Source organism: Antechinus flavipes, chromosome 1, assembly GCF_016432865.1.
Source record: "Antechinus flavipes isolate AdamAnt ecotype Samford, QLD, Australia chromosome 1, AdamAnt_v2, whole genome shotgun sequence".
In the NCBI taxonomy this organism is placed as follows: domain Eukaryota; kingdom Metazoa; phylum Chordata; class Mammalia; order Dasyuromorphia; family Dasyuridae; genus Antechinus; species Antechinus flavipes.
In genome coordinates, this window is record NC_067398.1 from 227,689,712 (window position 1) to 227,712,430 (window position 22,719).

The following is a 22,719-nucleotide window of genomic DNA, read 5'->3' on the forward strand; positions in this document are numbered from 1 at the left end:
GATTTTTTAAATTAAATAGGTTAATTTTGCTTTGTGCATTAGATTGTTTAATTCATCCAACATATTTTAAATTCTTTGTGCCATTTATTAAGGCATATGGGACATATGAAGATGAATAAGGGTTAATCTTTGCCTTCAAAAAGTCTGTAAGCTCATAATAATTTCTAAAGCACATAAGTAAACATTAAATAACAAGTGAAACAAGCATTATAATTCTGGAGATTGTATGATAAGTTTGGTGTAGATTTCAAGAATTAAGTGTCATTGAGGTTGTGTGTGTGTGTGTGTGTGTGTGTGTGTTACACATACATACATCCTGCGAGATAGGATAGGGAATTCTAAAAAGAAGAGGCATCCCCAGCTACAGATCTTACATTTGACAGTCTTTTGTCAGGCAATAGTAAAGATGAAATTTTGGAAAATTAGCTTTATTAAGCTTGTAATCTTAACATAAGATTAAGAAATTTGGGTTTTATTTGGCAGGCGGTGGGGGAAACATTTGAAGGTTTTGTTTTTTTTTTTTTTCACAGAAAAATGGCATTTTCATAAATTTATTTTAGAAAAAGATGTGTAACAGTCTACTTGAAGCTATTTCAGTATTTCAAATGACATGAGCAAGGGCCTGATATGGTATGATGGCAGTAGAAATTGAGGAGTGTTATGGGCCAGAACTTGAAAAAAAGGTGCTAAGTCAGTGGAATTGATAGAGACAATGGTTATTTAACAGTTCTCTAGTTCAGCACATGTACTTAATACTTACTGTAGTTCTACAAGATTCACACCTATGATAAGAAAGCATATAAGCTCAGACAAACTCAGCCACGATCAGAACTAGGGAAGACAGAGACTGGTGGTGGTCCTCCTGCCTCCCCCACAGAAGCCAAGACACATTCAGGAGGCCCTCAAGAAAGCTGGCAGAAGCAGAGAAGACAAAGGACTGGAGGCAGGAACTTAAGATCTCGGAACTAAGGAGAGAATTAGGCCTCTAAGAAAGCTAACTGAGCCCCAGGAAAGGAGACAAGACTTTGAAAGATACAATAAAAGATTTGGACTTTAACCCCTGGCTACTTGTGTGGTGATTACTGAACTGAAAGGAAGGCTGCTTTCAGAGACCCCAAGAAAACCCCAACAAAAGAATATTTTAAAGAGAACATTACAGAGGAGCTCATCCTTTTCATTTGTATCTGACTCTTTGTCAGATATATTTGAGGTTTACTTGGCAAAGATACTGGAGTTGTTTAGCCTTTCCTTATCTTGCTCCTTTTTACAGAAAACAGAGGGAAACAGAGTTCATTCAGTGACTGACCCCAGCATATTAAGTATGCTGAGGTTGGATTTAAAGTCAAACTTGGCACTCTATCCACCTTGTCACATAGCTGCCCAAGTGAAGCACAAATGGATGAAAAGTTATTGTTGGACCTGCCACTCATTATATGCTGTCATGTGTTGAGACCGAGAAGCTAGTTCTATTAAGAGCCCTATTATCAGAAAGAATCCATTATATTGCAAGTTCTCCTTATATAGGAGTTCTTTCATTGTGAATATAAAATGCTTACAGTTTTGTTTTTCTTCCTGGGTTATTTATACCTTCTGAATCCAATTCTCCCTGTGCAACAAGAGAACTGTTTGGTTCTGCACACATATATTGAATCTAGGACATACTGTAACCTATTTAACATGTAAAGGACTGCTTTCCATCTGGGGAAGAGGGGGTGGAAGGAGGGAGGGGAAAAATTGGAACAGAAGTGAATGCAAGGTATAATGCTGTAAAAAATTACCCTGGCATGGATTCTGTCAATAAAAAGTTATTTTAAAAAATAATAATAAATAAATAATCACCCAAAATGCAGCCAGGTGGAAAAATAAAAGTTCTTTCATTGTCATAATTCCAGTTGTAGTGTTGGCACAGATGTACTACTACCTACTGCACACTTACCTCAGGATGACATTTACTTTATGTCACCAGCATTCCATGTTTCTCAAACCAAATTCCTGCATTCTAGTGGCACATTATAGAGTTATACAAAATATCATGCTATTTATATACCCCCTCACTACCCTGAAACAAAAACTAAGGAAATTGAAGATTGAGTAAACTCTGTGTATTTCCCAGTTTTATATAGTTTGTAAACTACATTCAAAGTTGCTCTGAAGAATAGTCAAAATTGTAGATGGTATATTGATCAACAGTAGAGTCTATAAAAATGGAAGTATTCAATTTGTGATTTCTGTACTCCAGAATAATATTACCAATAAAATATTTTGGAACAGTGTAATATGACTAAATAAATTCAAAACAAAATTATTTGATTCCTTACCTGCATTAAACAGAATTGAATTATAGAGAATTCAGTTTAATCAAAAGTATACTGTGAATAATACCTGCTTAAAAAATAAAGCCATTATCCTTCTGATTATGTGGTCCCAGGTTTAGATCTTTAGCACAGATGTAGTAATAAAGTACAGATTTAACAAACTTAAAAAACTGAGATTCCATAAGAAGCCTCAGAGGTAATCTTGCCTAATTCTTTCATTTTCTAACCATGAAACTGAGAACCCATAGAAATGAAGATTCCATGAGGTAAAAACCCTTGTAAAGCTAGGGCTTTCTTCACCACATCACACTGATTCTCCCTTTTTCCATTATAAATGATATCTACTGCATCTGTTCTTAGTGTCCAGAGGAGAGCTGCTAGAATACTTGACCAGCTTCTATTGACTTGTTGCCTATAGAGAATAATTTTTAAATACAGTAGCAAATAGGGAACTCTAATTTGCCTTCACAGAACTGGTAAATCCTAGAGTAGTGCTGCTCTAATCTGTAATACTTTATGATTTACACAGTACTTTCCATCAACTTTTCTCATTTGCTTTTCACAACAGCTCCATTTTATAATCAAGGAAATTGAGATATTCTTGATGCCGTCTTCTGCTATTTCACTTCCCTATTATTATCTTTTTTTACTTCAATTCTAACCTATTTTTTTCTGTACTGCTTATTCAGATGCGCTAAAAGTCTCTTCCATCCTTTTAATTTAAAAAAAAAAAAAAAAAAACCTTTCTACCACCTCCCCACTAGAATGTACCTTCCTCATTAACCATTGCTTTACATATTTTTTCTCAGCCAAACTTCTTGAGAAACCCATCCATACTAAGTTCTTCCTCCAAACTTCACTGGAAACTTTGTGTAATCTGGATTCCAGCTTCATCACTTTATAAAGTTACTTTCTCCAAAGTTACTAATATTCTCTTAATTGCCAAATCACTTGGCTACTCCTCAGTTTGCAACATTTGATGACATTTTTAACTACCTTTTTCTGAATATCACTCCTCTCTTAAGTTTTAAGTTTTCCTACTTATCTGAACCCTCCTACAACTCCTGCTGATCTTCTTTCTTTTTCCATACCCAATAACTAGGCTTTTGTGACATTGCTTCTGATTTTCCTCCTAACTTAAATATTCCTCAGGCTCCTTCCTATGAGATTTGCAGCTGTATCACATCCAAGGCTCTGCTTCTTTTCTTTCTCTTGTACCTGATAATCCCATGTGCTTCCATGAATTCATTTACTGTCTTTATGCAAATGACTATTCAACCTGTTTCTGAGATTTGTTGTTGCCTTAGACATTTAAAATTGAATGTCTGAAAGGCCTTATACTGAACATGTTCATTCTCCCCAAACTCCATCCCTCTAATAAATTTCTCAATTATTGGTACCTTCCAGTCACTCGGATGACCAATTTTAGAAGTGTCCTCCATTTTTCACTCTCACCTCATATATCTAAATAATCAGTTGCAAAATCTTGGCGTTTCCCCTTCCCCCCATGTTTCTTGTATTCTTTTATATTATCTTCTTCCAGCTCACATATCACTTTCCCTCACTCTGCCCAGCCCCATCTTCACCCTTTAATGCCTTTTATCTATAATTATGAAGTCTTTCTCTACACTAATTCATCTTCCATGAACCTGCCAAAATAATTTTTCTATAATGTAGATGAAACAGGTGATTGCCATTTCAAATTCTGGCCTTACTGTCTTTAAAAATAAATAAAAACTTGTCTATTTAGAATTGAAACTAATTCATTTTACCTTTCCATCCTTCTTATCTTCCATCTCTCTACCTCTTGTCCAGCCACACTGGCTTCCTTCCTTGTTTCCCATCATTATTCCCTTTCTGTGGTTATAACATATTTCTAGATTGTTCTTTCCTTATCTCTGATTCTTAGATTTTGGCCTACACTCTGCTCAAGTTCCAGTGTTTCCAGCCCATCCCCCTTCTAGTTGCTCATTCCTCCCCCAACATTACTTTGTATTGACTCCACTTGGATCTTCTGTATACCCATCCATATATGTGTGGCCTCCCCTATTAAAATGTGACCTTTAAAGGAGAAGTATTTTTTGTTTTTTCTTTGTATCCACAGTACTATTGTGATATCTGACATAGTAAACTCTTTAATAAGTACAGGTTACAATCAGGAAATGTCACAAACACAATTTAAATATGCCTCCTAACTCCCATGAACTGCTGGGTTGTTTTTATTTTTTAAACTTATCATACCAAAACACTTGGAGGTAATATTCCAATAATGCTATATTTGCAGAACTACTCACAGAACTTTACATGGAAATAAGAGAAAACTTGTTTCTCTTCACTAATTCCAAGTCCTATCTCTCTTACTTTAATGGCTATCATGAAGTACCCTTCAGCTTCAGTTTCTTTTTCTTAAAATAAGAACACTTAAGTGTTAATATGATTCTTGTAAGGATCAAATTAATATGTGTGAAATCCTCTGAAAACTGGCAAGTGCTTTTCAAATAACTGTTTTAGATGTTTAGAGCCAACCTTAAGGAATATATGATGGTACAACCAAATCTTTTAACATATTCCAATGTGAAAAGATTTTTCAGTCTTATAAATATTTCAAAATTTTACTTGGTTTTAAAAAGACATCATCTTGAAAAGAAGGCATGTGAGAGTAATCCTGTTATAGAAGGTGTTTTATTTGTGTTGATCTTGCTAAGCTTAGAGTGTGTTTGAATTCATTTATGTAATTTCCCTTTAAATACACTCTTTAAATTGTTAGTTTCTCTAATGTGAAATGTCAAAAATCTTGACTTTAGCTTTGTGAAAAAGGTTGCAAATAAATTTAAACTGATTTTTACTATACAAATTTGCATTTCCAGTATCTACCATAAACCTTTCTTACTTAAGGAATGCTAATTCCCATTTATAGAAATTTTAAAAGACTTTTACTTTATTTTGAAGCATAATCGAACAAAATGTATGGAAAATTCTATAATGCTATGCTAAATCTTGGGGAGGGCAGGGGAACTTCTAAGCTAAGTTTAGGTATCTGGCATTAATCATCAGAGTCAAGTTAGATGTCCAAGAAGTAAGACTAGTAAGGAAAAGAAGGCATAACGGATAGCCAATTTCAAAATTTAGAGACCTACATTCACATCTTTTTCTCAAATGCCTAGTAAATTATTTAACCTTAGCTAAGACCCTAGGCAATTCTCCAAAACTACTTTGCAGAGCACTTGCTTAAATTCTTTTTGTTTAATAATAGTTTCTCACTTGGAATTCCTTATACCACAGCTCTAACTCAATGCCTGTGAATAGTTTTAGCATTTTTAAATCATTTAATGAAAGACTATTTCCAGTCTTAGTAAATTTAATATGCATTTCTCTTGAAAGTACAGATATTAAAAGTTTTTGGATAATTCTTCTGCTTTTGAGGGCTTTGAACATCTTTCCCCTGAAAGATTTCTTGATCTACTCTATGAATTGAAACTAGAATACCTTGTAGTGTTGTAGATGCAGACATGGGTATGCCCATTGTTCTTTAGCAAAAGATTTTTAATTTGGACCCCCAAAAATGTTGATTCCTCCTGTATATCATTAGTTTATATTGGAAAGGCCTCAGTTAACAGTAAAGGATATCAATTTCTAATATTATTGTCACATTCTGTAAACTGTTTTAGTTCCATATCATAAGTAACAGAAATGGAATTTTGAAGTGAAGTTCTCTATTGCATGCAAGTTCATTTGTCATTATTGAACTTAGCGGGACCCAATTCTTCAGTGGGTTTCTCTGCAACTTAAATAAACTTGTTGCAGCTACTTCATCTGTTACAGCACCGAAGACAACAGAAACCTCTCCCTCTCTCCCGACTCTGGGCTCTTTGCCAAGCACAGCTTCTGGTACTACGCTTCTGCCTTCAGCAACCCCCCACACGGCCACACTGCCTTCCTTGCCGCAATCCAGTGACTTGTCCAGCAGCTCCCTCGCTCAGCTAAGCAGGTATAGTGTGATAGATGGGCCTAAAGAAATGATTGGGTTGAAATCTGATAGAAAGCTCATAGAAATTTGTTTCCAATTAAGAAATGATGTTTTATCTGATGGTAGATTATTACAAAAAGTTATTTGGGTAAGGTTTTGCCAGACAAAACATATATTAACATATACCTTAACAGAAAGGAAAAAAAAAAAAAAAAACATGAACTGCCTAATTTCCTCAGGCCTTCTTTTATTTAAAATTCCCACTGAAGAAAGACTTGAAAAAAATGCTCTCACATTTTGGTAGATTTTAATGGATTCTAATTCCTCTTCAGCATGAGAATATTTTAAATTTAACTTAGAAATGATCTCTGCTTTGATTTCCACCAATTCAGTAGTATACAAATCCGTACCATCATATGCAACCTTAATTTATATATGTTTATCCTTATTTAGGGTTAGGAAAAAATTGATAATGAAATATGAAAAGACAGTGGTACCTACTTCGAAATATACTTTTGACTTGACTTTAGGGATCACTTTTGAGACTTAATCTTTTTATTAACAAGAAATGGATTTTGTGAGATGAAATACTTGAAAAACTAGGTCTCTTTCATATAGATAACCTCTTTCAGATATCTTTTTTTGTCATGTTAAAACAGAAAGGTTGGTTTTAATCCTAAAATTTATGGTTAATTATTCATATGGTGAACATAGTTTATTTGGTTAGCTATTTAAATGTAATTCCTGTAGTTAGTCATAATGAATTTTTTCTTGCCTTTTATAAGTACTAGTGACTAGAGAATCTTAATTTCTCTGTTAAAAAGATATTCTTTAACATTTTTCCTGATTACCTTGTGAAAGAAATGTAGACAAGTGCCATGTATAATTGACTCTTTAACCTAAAAGAAAACGAAGGGGCTACGGGAACCAGAGGTTTTCACGGTAACTCATGCTGGCACCAGCACTTGCTGATCTATATCTGAGGGTATGTCACTTATCTAGATGAGATGCAGAGATGCTCTTGGTGCTACAATAGCTTTTACAGTAAGGAATCGAAAGGGACATACTAGAGTGCCCAGCATGATATTTTCAAAACTGCCAGTGGCCACATGATATGGCTAAAACATCCATAACATCAGCTTCCCCAAGCAGTCATTATCACAATGATCAACCTCAGTGAGAATAGTTACTTACTTTTGTTTGTAGTTCACTGTCCAGTCACCAGAACAACCTTTCCTCTGCATCATCAGCACTGTCATCAAGTACATCACATACAGTAAGTGTCCTTTTTTTTCTACCTAAGAATTGGTGGGTGTATGCGCGCGCATATGCTCATGCATATGTGCATGAAATTGAAAGGTAGTCTGTGGTGTGTTTTTTTTTTTTGTTGTTGTTGTTGTTGTTGTTGTTGTTCTGTTTTTTGCTGAGGCAAAAACATTCGAATTTTCTTTGGGGGGGGGGGGGGGGAGGTTCCTAGCCATTTAAGTGAAATGATACCCATAAAAGATTTGCAAATCAGCTACATTGTATAATTGGGCCCTCCACTAATCAGTGTCACTGAATGCTAGATGCCAAATGCATTTGGAATTAATCCAGGAATCATAGTGAAAATATAGCCTTAATAATTTCTGAATTGGGTTTTTAGGAGAATTTATCTCTTAGTTTGTCATGTTGTACTCATGAACTTATTTTGTTTTGTCAGCACACCAGTGCTGAGAATGCAGCATCACTTCAGCCCTCCACCACCTTCTCAGCTGCTTCAGCCTCTGCCACCAGCACCACCTCTTCAGTTGTCAGCATGGCCAACAGCATGAACACTACAAACAGCCTTGGTCTCAGCGTCACCAGCGTGTCTATGCCGAGTGCAACCACCAGGGCAGCTCCTTTAGTTTCTTCAGGTATTAGATGAACACACTAATGCCTCTCCCTACAGTAACCAGACGGGTTAGCATCTTGACACTTTGGAGTGACATTTTTCCAAATGATGACAGACTTGGCATTTGAATTCTTGGGTCTCTTTTTACTATGGATACATCTGGAGAACCTTGAGAATTCATTTAAAGGGGAGAAGAAACAGCCAGAGTAGTTAAATCTTTGAGATGCAAGAAAGGTATAGTTTTAACAAATGATGGCAGCTTTTTTCCACATAGTTTTCAAGTTCTGTTGCCAGAATTCCAGTGGCCACTCCTTATTCTATGATGAAAGGGTTCTTCTTCTGCTGTAACAAAAGGAAAATGCTGCTAGTTGGTTGCTCTTGGGGGTAGAAGTATAAGGGATCTAGTTATTATTGTACTGGTAGGCAGTTCTTTCCCAGGGTACAGTATTTAACATAGCAGAACAAACTGGTGCTTAGCTGCTTCACTGAATATAAAGTTCAAATTTGCCTAGCCTCATTTCCCCTCTGACTTTTTTGTATGATAGAAATTTTGCCTTTTTCAGTTCTGATAACTTATGTAAATAGTATTCTCATAGGATAGAGGTTCTTAACTCAAGGTCTAGGAACTTGCTTTTTAAAAAGTATTTCATTAATTGGCTTCCTTTCTCATCTTTTATGCATTTAAAAGCATTATTCTGAGAAGGGAGTCAATAAACTTTACCAGACTGTCAAAAGAAAACCATGTCACAAAAAAAGGTTAAAATCCCCTATCTTGAAGAATGTATTCAAGTGTTGTCAGATTGCTGGTGGCAAAGTGTTAAAAAAAAGTAATGACTTTAAAGCAGATTTTTTTTCCCACTCAATTTGTATTTCCTGTTCTCTCCCACTAGTACCCAAATTGATCATGTACATACTATTGGATGTCTCACTTTAATATTCTCTCTTTCTTTCTCTCTTTCTCTCTTTCTCTTTCTCTTTCTTTCTCACTCACTCACTCACAGTCCCATGGAATTCAGTCACACCTCAAGTAGCAATGTCTTCACTTTTGCTCCCTAGGATCTACAACTTTGTCAGGAGATAGAGATCTAGTTGTAAAGTACAAGCACTCAGCCTTTGAATTGTCTTTCCGTTGTGCTACTCCATTCCCAAGCAGAAACATATATGATTCAAGCTTTTGTATATAGTTAGTATTAGAGGACCTACTTGACTGAGATATTCTGTCTTCTTGTGAATTTAAGGTTTATCACTGATGGACCAATAGAGTACTGTTGATAGTGTTTTCATGACTGGTGGTTTCTTTTTTTTGTTTTGTTTTTGCTTCTACAGGCAAAGCTCCTCCCAATCTACCCCAAGGTGTTCCACCCCTTCTCCATAACCAATACATTGTGGGTCCTGGAGGACTCCTGCCTGCCTACCCAGTAAGCATTCTACTTGTACCTTGTCTCCTGCTCTGGCTGCCTTGACTTGGTCAGTTTTGGGGGTGGAGGCGGAAAGGGGGTGATTCCAGGCTCTCCCTGTCTTGACTCCTGGAATTGTAACAGGCACTTCATTTCCGATCTTGTTCATGCTCCTTGTATATAGGAAATTTGTACTAAGTGCCATTTATCAGACATTAGCAGGTAAGGCATTGTGGGCAAGCCTACACCTTATCCAGAGTTATGCTTATGATGCGCCCTACCCCCAGAAGCATAAGAGACTTTGCTTATTCCAGGAAGTCTTAAGTTGTCAGGGCCTCCTGAAGTTCAACAGTGCTCTAATTCTTCCCACCCCCTTGCTATTCTATATAGTCTTCCTGAACCTTGGAGTATATTCACTCTTCAGTCCAGATTTCACAAAGAAACAGGCTGATGAACACAAAAGGAGTGATTTGAGTAACACAGCTGGGCTTGTCTCCCAATATTGTAAAATTCAACCCCTGGGACAACATAGCATACAGACTTTGTATTGAAGATATTTTCTCCAAAAATTAAGCTGTGCTCAGAGACAGCCGACCTGTTCATGGTTGCTAATTTACTCTAACTTGTTAGAGGGAAAGGATGTAGTTCGATGAGAGTCCTGGCGCTTCCAATTCCTAACCTAGAAATCCAGGCTTCCTGTGACTGTAGGAGCTGAGCCAGGTGATCTCAACTCCAGCACAGAGCTGGCTTCTCCCTTTTTCCTGGCTTCCACCAAGGAGCAAGCTATATGTTAAAACCAGTGGGTGAGTTGGTTATTTATAAAGTCCAAATTAGATCTCTCTCCTGGGTTGTAACAACTATTCTTCCTTGGGTTTCCCTCCTCTCCCCATTTGGGTACTTGTACACCATTGTCACGGTGTCTTGCCAGCAAGAGTTTTGAACTTCTTCCCTGGGGTTCAAAATTTGGGGGGAATCTGTGACTAAGGGATGGGAGAGTGTTATAATGGACTTGTTGCTTATCTTTGTCTTCAAGCAGATTTATGGTTATGATGATCTCCAGATGCTTCAATCCAGGCTACCAATGGTAAGTAGGAAACTGTTGGTCAGATTGTGGCACAACTATCCTCCTGAAAATGGCAGGCAAGATTAATCACATGTTGTGTTTGTTGCTCCTCAGCTGTCGGCACCATAATGGGCCAGACAGCATAAAGCAAGGGTAGGCACCTGAGGCATTTTGCTGACACTGTCCCTCTTCACTATAGCTACCATTTTTCTCCTTTTTTGCCTTTCCTTCTCTTTTCTTTCACCCATAATTGCTTTTTCCTTACCATATTTTCCTTCCTCCTCTCCCCCCTCTTTTGTCCTTATGCCTGCTCAGGGTCTCCACAGGCATGGCTTAGATTTACTTTAGTAATTTCCAGCTGAAAAAAAAATTGCTGCCCATTACTTTAGGGGATTCTTAAGATTACCAGAAAGAAAAAGGATAGTTTTACTTATCTTTTGCTTTTCCTTGAGATTCAGATAAAAGAATTGACTTTTCCGTTCCTAGTCCCAGGCTTCTTACCTAGTCTTTTTATCTTTGGTGAGTGAGCCTAACATACCTTTCAGAGGGGGCTTCAGAGGGACCTGGCCAAATAAATCTGCCTCAGTCTTGGGTTATCTTAGTCATTTTGTGGTTTTTAGAACCACAGATCTTGGATCTTGAGGGAAGAGAAAAGAATGCATCCCACATTAAAAGGGAGAGAGGGGGATGAAGGTTATGTTGGGTGATGTTTTTAATTAAGTATCTCTTTGGGTGGCCTATAATGAAATCAGAGGTCTGAAACTCATCTACCCCACTCCTATTCCTGTCCCCCAAAGTACCTGAGAATGAAAATCATTATTAGTTCCCTAATATTCCCCAGGAATAGGAAATCTAACAGGATTTATGTTTTTTTTCCATCAGTCCCAATTTAAGTTCATTCCCTCCTTTTCTTCCCTACTTTATTTCTTTCCCTATTTATTCTATTATTACCTTAACTCTCTATTCTTTTCTTTAAAACAATACCCATTGTTAGTGGATGTTACTTCATACATTACATTAACTGACCTTTCTTAGATGGGCCATTTGAATTTCTTTTATCTCCTTTTCCTCCTTCAATACCCAGTCAAAAACGTAATCATTAGGTAGTTTGGATAGCGTGAAAACAGTCCTGTTTGTTGGGAAAACAATTTTCCTCATCCATGGAACTTGAAAACTGGACTAAAGGATTGTTGCAGTCTTTGATTCCAAATCCAGGTTTGACCCTTAAAGTTTTTTTAGGTTCGTTAGTTGCTAAGAGCCCAAAATATTTGCTTTCCCTCTTGTGGACTGAATATAAAGATGTCCATGCTCCTATTTTTCAGACCAAGTATGTCACAAGGATAAAATTTACTTAACTATAAACACCAACCTTCATTTTATACGGCTCCCATTCTAGAAGCAACTACCTCATCTTTAGGAGGTGTTTCTAGGGCATGGAATAGCTGTCCTCTCCCTTTCAGCTAGAATTCTTTAAAACTATCCCAAGCAGATTTACATTTCTCCACCATTTAGATGGAGAATAGCTGGTTCTAATCTTGTGATTCCTTTGGTCTTCACTAGATTGAAAATCCACAGCAGTTTTTCTCTTGTTAATTCTCATTTTCCAAATCTCTTCTGAACTTTGCAAAAAAAAAATTTTTTTAAGCAATTCCTTAACTCTTAAGTCAGTCATTCTGAATTTGGAAAATGTTACTGAACAAACTTTGACAAAATATAGTTACAGTGGATAAAAAGTAGTTTTAAAAATCCTGCATCCTAAATTGAGAATTTATTTCTCCATTGGTATCATAAGCAGGCCTACATATATTGCCAAGGGCCAAATTATTAAAATTGTTCGTTCTCATTTTTGGGTTTCTTTAGGTTTTTCTTTCTTACTCAAAAATTGTTCATATTGATTTCCATTGAGTACACCACTTCATTCCTACTCTTCACAAATCTGCTGCAGAGCATTAATTGTCATTCCTGCCTGTTAAAAAATGCTCCGTCTTCTGGAAGTATTTTTTCAGCCTGGGAACTTTGCATACCGTAAAGCTCATCCCATCCCCCAGGCAAGGATCTGCAGGCACTTTTGCCTAGGGAATTTTTTTTCCCCTCTTTTCCCACCAAATCTGAGATTGGTGTTTTTGGTGTCTGAAGCTTGGTGATAGATCTTTTAAGTTAATACCTTGTTGACATTTGGCCTGAGCTTTATTGCTTTCTAAGGGAATTGCAAGTTGTGCTTGATGGTTAAGAGACACTCCAGAGGAAAACCTCCAGCCCAAGGTGTTGGATGTATTGATTAGGAGCCAATTCTATGTAAGGTGATTGGAAGTGAAAAGGAACACTCATGAGAAAACGCAAGCCGAGCTGAAGGGATCTGGCCAGTGGTTGTCAATTTAATTATAAGACTCTTTTCCTTAGCTTGGTTTTCCCTATTTTTTCTATTTAAAGGGCTCTATTTTCATTTTTTTCTTTGGCCATTTTTAATCTGTGGAACTTTGAGGCCCAAGTCTTTCAAAGATTGCGTACACAGCATGTTCTCTTAATAGCATATAAGAGAAGTTCTGAAGAAGCAAGTGCCTCTTCTTTTTGGCAAACTCAGAGCACTGGTTTCTAACCAGTTAGCACTGGTGATACATCCCCTGATGAACCTTAAGGCCAGATTCATTCAAGCTCAAGGTCTTTAGTCTTGGACTCATGGAAGCTGTGGCCACATGGGAGATGATTCCCTTAGGAGTCTAGTTGAATCTTAACATGGTCTTAGTTTTGAAGGCCAGATCTCATTAATACCTCTCTCCTCTCTCCTCTCTTCCTCCCCTCCCCCAAATGACACCATTTTAAATTCTTAGTTAGTCATGTCTGCTTCCTGTCCAGGAGAAGAGGAGAAGGAAGAGGGAAGTTATCATTTCCCCAAGTTGTTTTTTTTTTTCTATTAGACACAACCAAGTGAAACAGAGCAGTGACATGTGTGCATTAGCCAATAGGGTGGGACTCATCTTCCGAGAAGCCAGTGGTGTAGTGAGAGGACCACTGACCCAAAAGTCAGTAAATCCCAGGATATGTCCTGACTTTGTTATTTCCTAACTCTACTACTTCAGACAAATCATTTAACATCTGAGTCTTAGTTTCTTCATCTGTAAAATGGTGGTAATACCTACACTGCCCCACGGGGGGATTGTTATGAGGAAAACTTTATAAACTATAAAGCACTTTAAATGTGCATTATCTTATAATTTCTTATGCTGTACAGCCGCACTTGGGTGGCTTTGGCGGCTCGCTTCTGCCTGTATTCCATGGGGTGTGAGTTGGTTTTCATATTATTCAGTAGGTCTTCCCTATCCAATTTAAAGATAAGAAATTGAGACCTTCTAGCCAGTTTTTCATGACCAACTCTCCACCAAAAGTGCCTTTAATCAGGTCAAAATGTTACCCTACCCAACTTCAACCAAAGTACATGGTGGCTTTGTGGCTGCTGGCCCCACAGGGGCTAGCTGTTAACCTGTTGGAGGTAGCTGTGCTCCCTGAGTTTTGTACCAGGGCTATCTCACTCTGTAGGAAGGCTGGATGGGGCAGCAACATCATGGCATGAGACTTCTCCTCTTCTATCCCAGCCCCCTTAGGGAGATGGTGGGGGCCCTTGCTGAACTTTGCCTTCTCTGCTGCTGCTGCTGCTGCTGCTGCTGCTGCTCATATGTAGATCACTGCCTTTTCCTCCTCCTGTGCTCAACAAGTGTCAGCCCGGTTGCCTCGGCCCCAGGGTGGCGGGTGTGATGGTTTTCATAACTCACTGTCATGTTGCTGATTATAGACAAACACCAGAGTCTTAACAAGCTCTCAGTCCATCATTTCCTTTAATGTTAGCACTGGGGGGAGTCTGCCCTCCCACCCAATCCTCACATATCTCCCCCCTGATTTTTGGCTGTCCCCTTTTTAACCCTTTAGGCACCTCCTCTACTGATGACTCCTTTTCAGGTTTGTACTGTTCAATCAACTTTTTTAGCTGCTATTCTGAGTCTTTGATTTAGGAAAGAGTAGCATTTTTTAGGCCTCGTAGCATTTGCAGCCAACCAGTTAAGGTACGAAACAGGAGTGTGTGGGATTGGGTACCTGGGCATCCTGGCCAGGTCCCATCTGACTCTGACCATGCCTGGGCTGTCTGTCTGTCCTTCCCCTTGAAATCCCTCACCCCTGCCCCAACCCTGTCCCAGATGTGTTGGAATCGCTGTGCGTTCTGGTGCTACCGTGTGCCTGCCTGCTGGGGGTTTGTGCTCTCCTGTGGTGGTTTGGGGTTGATCAAGTTGTTTGGGGGTGTCTCTTCCAGGATTATTATGGAATTACATTCCCTGCTCCAGCGACCCTCACCGGCAGAGATGGGAGCCTTGCTAATAACCCATACTCAGGTTTGTGCCTTTTTGGGGAAGATGGAATTAAGTTGGATTTTTCTCTCCCACCCCTGCTTCCAGGGCCAACTTGAAGGTTGTGATACTGATCCAAAAACTTAGGGTTTGGGTAAACTAGAATCCTCTTTGCCCATCTTTTCTTTGTAGGTAACTTTGTGACTGTCCACAAAGCAGTTGGATCTCAGACCTTTCCTTGTCTATCTCGTGAAGGGGACAGTCCCTAATAACTTTTGCTTTCAGCTGTGGTGTAATGAAAAGAACGCTGGATTTTCTGGGTTTGGATCCCTTTGTGACTTTGGGTAACTTGCTTTCCTGGTCTGGCCCTAGGCTTGCCCTGTAGAAGTGTTTGGGCTGGACGATCCTATGATCAGATGGTGTATTTGCAAGAGGGTCCAGCCTTTCTGTATCTCAAATTGGAGAGGAGGAACTTTGACAGTTATAGTGACTGTCACTTTTCCCTTATGTCCCATCCCCTCTTGTATAATCTTCCATTGGGCCGGTGACAGAGTCCTCCTGTGGCCTCTCTTGCTGCCTTGAGAAGGCGGGAAGTGGTCAACATGGGGCCAGCACTGAGCTAGTAAGAAACCTGGATCCTGCTTTCATGCCCTTGGATGTCCTTACGACTCTCCTGCACGGCTGGGACTGCTTCCTTCAGAGTAGAAGAGATCAGCCCTTGGACCTGCTGCCTTCCCTCTGCAGGTGATGTATCTAAGTTTGGCCGTGGAGATTCTGCATCCCCTGCTCCCACCACCACTCTGGCTCAGCCACAGCAGAACCAATCTCAGACCCACCACACAGCTCAACAACCCTTTCTCAACCCCACGCTGCCTCCTGGCTACAGCTACACTGGCCTACCCTACTACGCCGGTGTACCCAGCGCCTTCCAGTATGGGCCAACCATGTTTGTGAGTATGTGGGGCTGAGAGTATATGTTTGGGGACAGAAAAATAAGTTTCAGCCGTGCAAAAAAGGCTGTGTCAGAAGAAATGGTCGGTAGTCTTGAGGAAAGTTTGGGGCCCATACTGGTTTTATGGTTGCATTATTTTGAAGGATCTTTCTATATTGAATTAGGTGACACCAGGTTCATTCTCATTCTTGATTCCAGAATGGCCAAATGTCCTTGACTTTCTGCTTCCTCAGTAGCTATTCTTAATCAGATAATGCCATTCGAGACATTCTTCTCCTGCAACACACCTTGGTTTCTTTCTCAGAGCTTTGTCACCTTAGTGGAGATAGAATTTGATCGGTCAGTCTTGGGTCCTTGTTCTTCTGGGTTGCTTCACACATTGCCATTTTCAGTAGCTAGAATATCACTTCAGCTATCCCAAACCCACTAGGAAACTCATTTCTCATGCCTTTTGGGAGCAGTTTTTTTAATCTGTTAAAAAAAAAAAAAGTTGCCCCCGTCTTAGAAAAATCCTTTTCCGAAAACGCATTCTGTTTCATAACTCGTAGAGTTTGTTACCGTCTTGAGGACAGAGAAGAGCAAATACTAGGGTTGATAAGTCAGGCCTCCCTCCACTCATGTGGAAAGCCTATATATGTGAAGGCATGGAGAAAGAAAAGCACAGGTGTCGCTGCTTATCTGTTCTTGCCCCAGAGTTGTGTCTCCCTGCCTCTTCAGGTCCCTCCTGCTTCAGCTAAACAGCATGGAGTGAATCTGAACACCGCCACCGCCCCCTTTCAGCAGGCCAGTGGTTATGGCCAACACAGCTATGGAGCAGGTGAGGGGGCAGGCCCAGGAAAGAGGACTTAGGGCTGGGGTTCCTCTATAGCCTACTGTGCTCACCTTTCCTAATTGCCTGGCAGGTTATGATGATTTGACCCAAGGGACAGCTGCTGGAGATTATAGCAAAGGAGCCTACAGCGGTTCATCACCCGCACAAAACAAGTCTGCTGGTTCTGGACCTGGAAAAGGTAGCGCCTGGACTTTGACCTGGACCATACCCCTTTTCTCTCTGCCTTACCCTGAAGAGCCATGTAGAGCTCCCCATATTCCACTGGCAATTTCTCAGCAGCTGCTGAATCCACCTTTTTTTTTTTTTTTTTTTTTTTTTTTGAGGAAGATGAGGAATGGGCTTGGTTTTTTAATTTGGTGGGATGGGGTTTGTTTTTATGGACTAAACTCAGTTCATTGTTAGTATTAGGCAGTGAGCATCTGCAGCTGTGGCTGAGATCTAACCCAGCATTTTGTAATCCCTTACTCTGGCATTGGAGCGGGACCCTAGGGAGCCCTGAGATGGGTCTCCTTGGGGGAACAGCTGCTTTTTATTTCACAGGGGTGTCAGTGACCTCAAGTAATACAGGTGTGCCTGACATAGCTGGTTCTGTGTACAACAAGACTCAGGTGAGTTATAGGAAGGGGGGGTGGAGGGTAGGAAACTGGACTTTATGCTTAAGTCCCAGTGTAGCCCCAGTTCCCTCCACTTTCCTTTTGTGCTCAAGAAGTATAGTACGTCCACGGGATACACTGGGACACTCTGTGCCATGCAGGGAAATCTTGGCTCCCCCGCTTATAACTTACTTCACCCTTCCTGATTCTGTTTCCTCAAAGGTAAAATGAGGGATCGGGCTAGGTGGTCTTTAAAACCCCATTCCATTTAGGTGAGGAAAGACCAAGCTGAAGAGGCAGTGGAGTTGTAGCCTAGTGGGAAACACTTAGCATCCCTGCTCTCCTACTTATTAAATAAATGTATCACCCTCCCCCCTACCTATCCACATTGCAGACATTTGACAAACAGGGATTCCACGCGGGCACCCCACCACCATTCAGCCTGCCCTCAGCCCTGGGCTCCACAGGCCCATTGACCCCTGGTGCCGCCCCTGGTTATGCTCCGGCCCCGTTCCTGCATATCCTGCCTGCCCACCAGCAGCCCCACTCCCAGATGCTACATCACCACCTCCAGCAGGACGGGCAGGTGAGTCCATCTAAGCTCCAGGACTCCCCCTCTCCCCTCCCAGGATTCACAGAAATGTTCAGTCACTGACTTGATCCAAGGGGGGGAGCCTGGGTTGGGCTGGAGATCAAAAGGACTGGGGGACTCTCATCCTCCTGCCTCTGGGGCAGATGACCTGTTTAGGCACTGACAGTCTGGGGCTTTAACTTTGCAGGGTGGCTCTGGCCAGCGTAGCCAACCCAGCACCCTGCAGCCAAAGTCTCAGGCCACCAAACCCACCTATGGCAGTTCTCCATACTGGACAAACTGAGCCCCCTGCCGGGGGGAGGGGGAAGACATTGGACCTGAGAGGAGAACCAACACAGAGACCCATTCTTGGAGACTGACATCATTTTATTTAGAAGAATCCTTATGGAGAAACAGTAACTGTCTCAGCCAAGAGTCCGTCTGGGGGAAGCATCTTTCTGCCTGCCCCTGATTCACTGTTGTATGTAATATATTTATGTATGTATTTGTAAATGTCATAGAAACTTACATCCTTGTGGTGGCTGCAGCCTGCAGCTGTGTGCTCTCCTTTGGGAAAGAGGATCCTCCCCTTCCCCCTTGCCTCTCTTTTGACACCCCTTCCCTCTCCCCTCCCCCACCCCCCAACTCTCTGGGTTTCCACTCTGTCCCACTTGCTCTGATAGGCATGGGAAGGGAGTGGGATGAAGGGGGGAAGGGAAGGGGCCCTCCGCCAAGGCATTTCAGGTTTGGAAGGGCCTGGTACACATGAAGAATCAAGATGTTTTGTTATGTTCTTTTCTCCTCTCTTCTCCTTTACATGCCATTGAATTTTCACTCCTTACGTTGGTTTTGCCGTTTGTTTTTTTTTTTTTTTTTTAAACCACCGTTCTGTCATTCGTCGCATCCCATCTCTTCCCCCAGCCTGTTGGCGTTCACTCTGGCCGGATGACAGCAGAAGTTTCCCATCCCCTCCCTAAGGTGAAATCCGACATGGGCCGTGTGTCTGTGTAGGGGACCCCTCCACCCTCCAAGAACTCTTCCCTCGCCCTAATCCCCCCAACCATCCGGGCCTCAGGGCCTGTGTAATTTCTGAAACTGTCCCCACTCTTGTACCTGGCCAGTGCCCACAAAGTAGGGCCAACTACTCCCCCCATCCTCTCTTTCAAAAGATAAGTCCCCTCCAACACAAAAGGAACACAGGCTTTGTTCCTACCGTCCTGCACCAATTGGGTGACTGTTTCAGAAGTTTCATTTCTTTTTAGCCCAAACTCCACATAATAAAGTTCTGAAAATATACGTCTTCTCGTGATTGTCATTTGATTGGGGTCACTTGGCACAGATTTGAACATAAATGGCTTCTGCCACTCCCACATCAGTTTAAGGCATTAATTCCATCTCAGAATAGGAGGCATTCCTTCATTAGACCAGGGCAGGATGAGTTGAAAATGCCTGGAGTGAACTTCTGTTGAGGCTACCACAATCTCTAGGAATCAAACCTGTTGAATTACTCTACTTGATTCCTATTCTCAACCTAGGTTGCCTTGCTTTGAGCAAACCTCATCTATCCAAATATGAAAAGCATCTCAAGCTTTTCCTCAAAGGTGAAAAACAATTGGCTTTTTTAGCCCTTCCAAATGGAATTATTTGAAAAGGACACATAAGATGGCAAAAAAGTTCTAAGAAAGAACTGCTTTATGAAGATGGTACCAGACCTTCCTTTCCTTTGAAGAAAGGATTTCATCTAGCAGACACAGTGTTGTTTGGGTATTAGTGTCATAAGTCCACTCTAGAGTGAAGTCAATGCTGCAGAGCTAATAAGTAGTGAATTATGAAAATTTGGCTGCAATGGCATGTCATGAATAAATAAGGGTAGTTGCTGAAGGCGTGGAAAAGTAGTTCACAGAATGGATATCCAGAGTTGGACTATTTGGAGAAAGTTTAGGTGTGCTTATAAGTGCTAGTGAAACATTCAGGGCAAGAAAAAAAAGACAGGAATAAAACTAAAATAAATAGTATCCAAAAAAATTGAGGACTGGAACTTTGCAACCATCTAGTGCAAACAAAAAAGTAATCATCTTCACATACTTGTAATACGACAAGTAGACCTCCACAACTGGGGAATCTAAATTGGCTCATTTGCAACTCGTGACTTCTGATCTCCTTCTCTATGGAGAAACAGAATAAAATCTAATTCTTCCTCATCGTGATCGTAGTCCTTCAAACACTTGGAAATGAAAGCCATCATCAAGTCTTTTTTTAAGCTTCATGCCTACTTATTTCAAAACTGATCCTATCAAGTACCATTACCATCCTGTTGCCCTTCTGATTATAAATGTAAATTGTTTTAATCTGTTGGTACCCAGATATTCTATATTAAGCTATGGCTCAGCACAGTCCAAGATTCCATTAGTGGTTTTGTGTCAAATAACGCCAACTTGGAATGACTGCTTGAGTGTTCGCTCCTCTCCCCCCCCCCCCCCCCCATCCCTCCCATTTTATACCTGTGAAGCTTGAATTTTAAAACCCAAAAGTATGTGAATTTTATGAGGTTTAACCCATTAAGATCATTTTGGATCTTGTCATGCAGTAGGGATTTCTATTGCGTTTATCTGCAGATCTAGCTCTTCAACTGATTTCAAAACAAAAACAATTTTATAGGAACAAAGACAACAGTGATGCTCCTATACAGACCACTATTGAAATCAACTCATATGACTGCCGAGTCTGAACATCATCCAGTCTGTCAATATGGAATTGTATTTTCATCTATTCTTAAAAAGACTGATTAGACAGCAGGGATAATCAAAGTTAGAACCTCCTAACTTTTAGGGCAAATCATTATCCCTAAACTTCATTTGTAATAGAGAGTAGATAAGATTGGCGACTCTTAACCTTTTTTTTTTTTTTTGATGTTGTGGATCCTTTGTCATTGCAGTTACAAGGGGAATAATTTTGATATAAAAAGGAATTTTGAAACATAAAAGGCATCTTTAAAAAAATAATTTGGAATGACAAAATTATGGACAAATGTTTCAAGAAAGTCCCTAACATTTAGCCTGAAAAAAAATTGATTTCTTCACATGTAGGCTGTTCTGCCTTACTTTTTAAAAATGAGCCTGAATTATGCAACATTTAACCCACAGTAATAAAATGCAAAAATATTTCAGGCAATGTGACATTAGAGTGGTAGAAAACTTAATTTGTCCATTGTTTCTAAAGTTATCACAATAGTTAGATCTAGTAAGGTGAAGAGGTACAGGTCAAATACTGGCAGAATGCTAGATGGGTTCCCTATGAACAAATGAAGAGTCAGATTTTATATAAGATAACAATATCCATCAGTGACTGCTTCCAGTAGCTGAAGTCACCTTTAATGCATCACAGTGAATCATCTGTGTGCCATTTGTTCTGGGCTATATATTACTCACCTTTAACATTTTTTTGACCAAGATGATGTAATTGTGTTTTTGTCCCACCTGGTTTAGATATCAGTACTATATAGTCTATCATAAAAGGAATTTGGTAGGAGTCCTTCATTCCCTATTTTTTCAGATAGTTTATACCGTATTGGAATTTGGTAGGAGTCCTTCATTCCCTATTTTTTCAGATAAGTTTATACCATATTGGAAATTGTTCTTTAAATGTTTGGTAGAATTCATATGTAAATCCATCTGGTCCTGGGGATTTTTTTCTTAGGGAGTTAATAGCTTGTTCCATTTTTCTAAAGTGGGACTGTTTAATTCCTCTGTTAAAACAATCTGTATTTTGTAGGTATTCCTCCATTTCACTTAGGTTTTAAAATTTATTGGCATGAAGTTGGGCAAAGTTAACTCCTAATAATTGCTCGTTTCCTCTGAGTGGTTTTCCTTTTCATTTTTGAGACTAATGATTTTCCTCTTACCTTTTTCTAATCAAATTAACTAAAGGTTTATCTATTTTGTTGGTTTTTTCATAAATCCAACTTTTTTTATTCAAGAGTTCAATTTTATTGATCTCTCCTTTTATTTTTAGAATTTCACGTTTGATATTTGAGGGGTTTTAATTTGTTCTTTTTCTAGCTTTTTTCAGTTGCAAGCCCAATTCATTGATCTATTTTCTCTATGCAAGTTAAGCACAAGATGATGTAAAATAAATAATTTAAAAAAAAAAAAAAAAGGATGGGTGGCTATGAGGTTGTATATCTGATAAGTTTAGAGAGTCTCCTATGAAAGCATTAATACTTTAATTAAAAGTTTTAGTTATATTGGAGGGAAAATTACAGTAATAAACCAGACAGATGTTTAAACAAAATGAGTTAATAATCAAATTAGTCCTAAACACTAGTTTATTTTTGAATCTGAATACTGATGTATTGGAAGGAAAGATTTGAAGGACTAGTGTAAGTCTGGGGGCTCTTCTTTTCTCCACTGATTTATGACTTAAGACAGACTCAAAACATCTAGAAGCCCTTAGTTTTAAATTGCTTCAAAAATAGACCTTCATGCTGCTTCATAGGAAGCAGTATCTTAATAATTGGCATACTACTGTGTTTCCCCGATAATAAGACACTGTCTTATTTTTTTGGACAGAAAAAACACCAGAGGGCTTATTTTAATACTCTCAATGGCGCCAGCAAGCAAATCACTGGGGAAGAGGAGGATGATGCGCTCACTGCTGCAGCTGATTGGATGCAGCTCGGAGTGCAGCGTGCGATTCACCTTCACTACAGTAGCAATCTCAATAGGGCTTATTTTAGAGGAATCTTACACAGTAAGGGGAGGGCTTATTTTCGGTATAGGTCTTATTATCGGGAAAACACGGTAGGAAAGACAAAAGTATT

At 39.7% G+C, this 22,719-nt stretch overlaps 2 protein-coding genes across 13 annotated transcripts in view; one reads left to right on the forward strand and one right to left on the reverse strand.

The window, feature by feature from the left end:
* Positions 1-19,196, forward strand: part of UBAP2 (ubiquitin associated protein 2) — a 121,679-nt gene extending 102,483 nt beyond the window's left edge. For 4 of the 10 annotated variants that reach the window (XM_051997088.1, XM_051997111.1, XM_051997094.1 and 1 more), the window contains exons 17-29: positions 6,120-6,303; positions 7,489-7,558; positions 7,985-8,180; positions 9,485-9,576; positions 10,589-10,639; positions 14,540-14,569; positions 14,919-14,997; positions 15,697-15,902; positions 16,622-16,721; positions 16,807-16,914; positions 17,277-17,344; positions 17,724-17,915; positions 18,109-19,196. In XM_051997088.1, the coding sequence (XP_051853048.1) occupies positions 6,120-6,303; positions 7,489-7,558; positions 7,985-8,180; positions 9,485-9,576; positions 10,589-10,639; positions 14,540-14,569; positions 14,919-14,997; positions 15,697-15,902; positions 16,622-16,721; positions 16,807-16,914; positions 17,277-17,344; positions 17,724-17,915; positions 18,109-18,204 (1,472 nt within the window). In that variant the 3' untranslated portion in view covers positions 18,205-19,196. The remainder of the gene's footprint in view (positions 1-6,119; positions 6,304-7,488; positions 7,559-7,984; positions 8,181-9,484; positions 9,577-10,588; positions 10,640-14,539; positions 14,570-14,918; positions 14,998-15,696; positions 15,903-16,621; positions 16,722-16,806; positions 16,915-17,276; positions 17,345-17,723; positions 17,916-18,108) is intronic. The other 6 variants (XM_051997136.1, XM_051997128.1, XM_051997118.1 and 3 more) reach the window with 6 other exon arrangements.
* The window catches only part of LOC127561895 (tubulin polyglutamylase complex subunit 2-like), an 877,998-nt gene that overhangs the window by 458,827 nt on the left and 396,452 nt on the right, over positions 1-22,719 (reverse strand). The window lies entirely within an intron of this gene.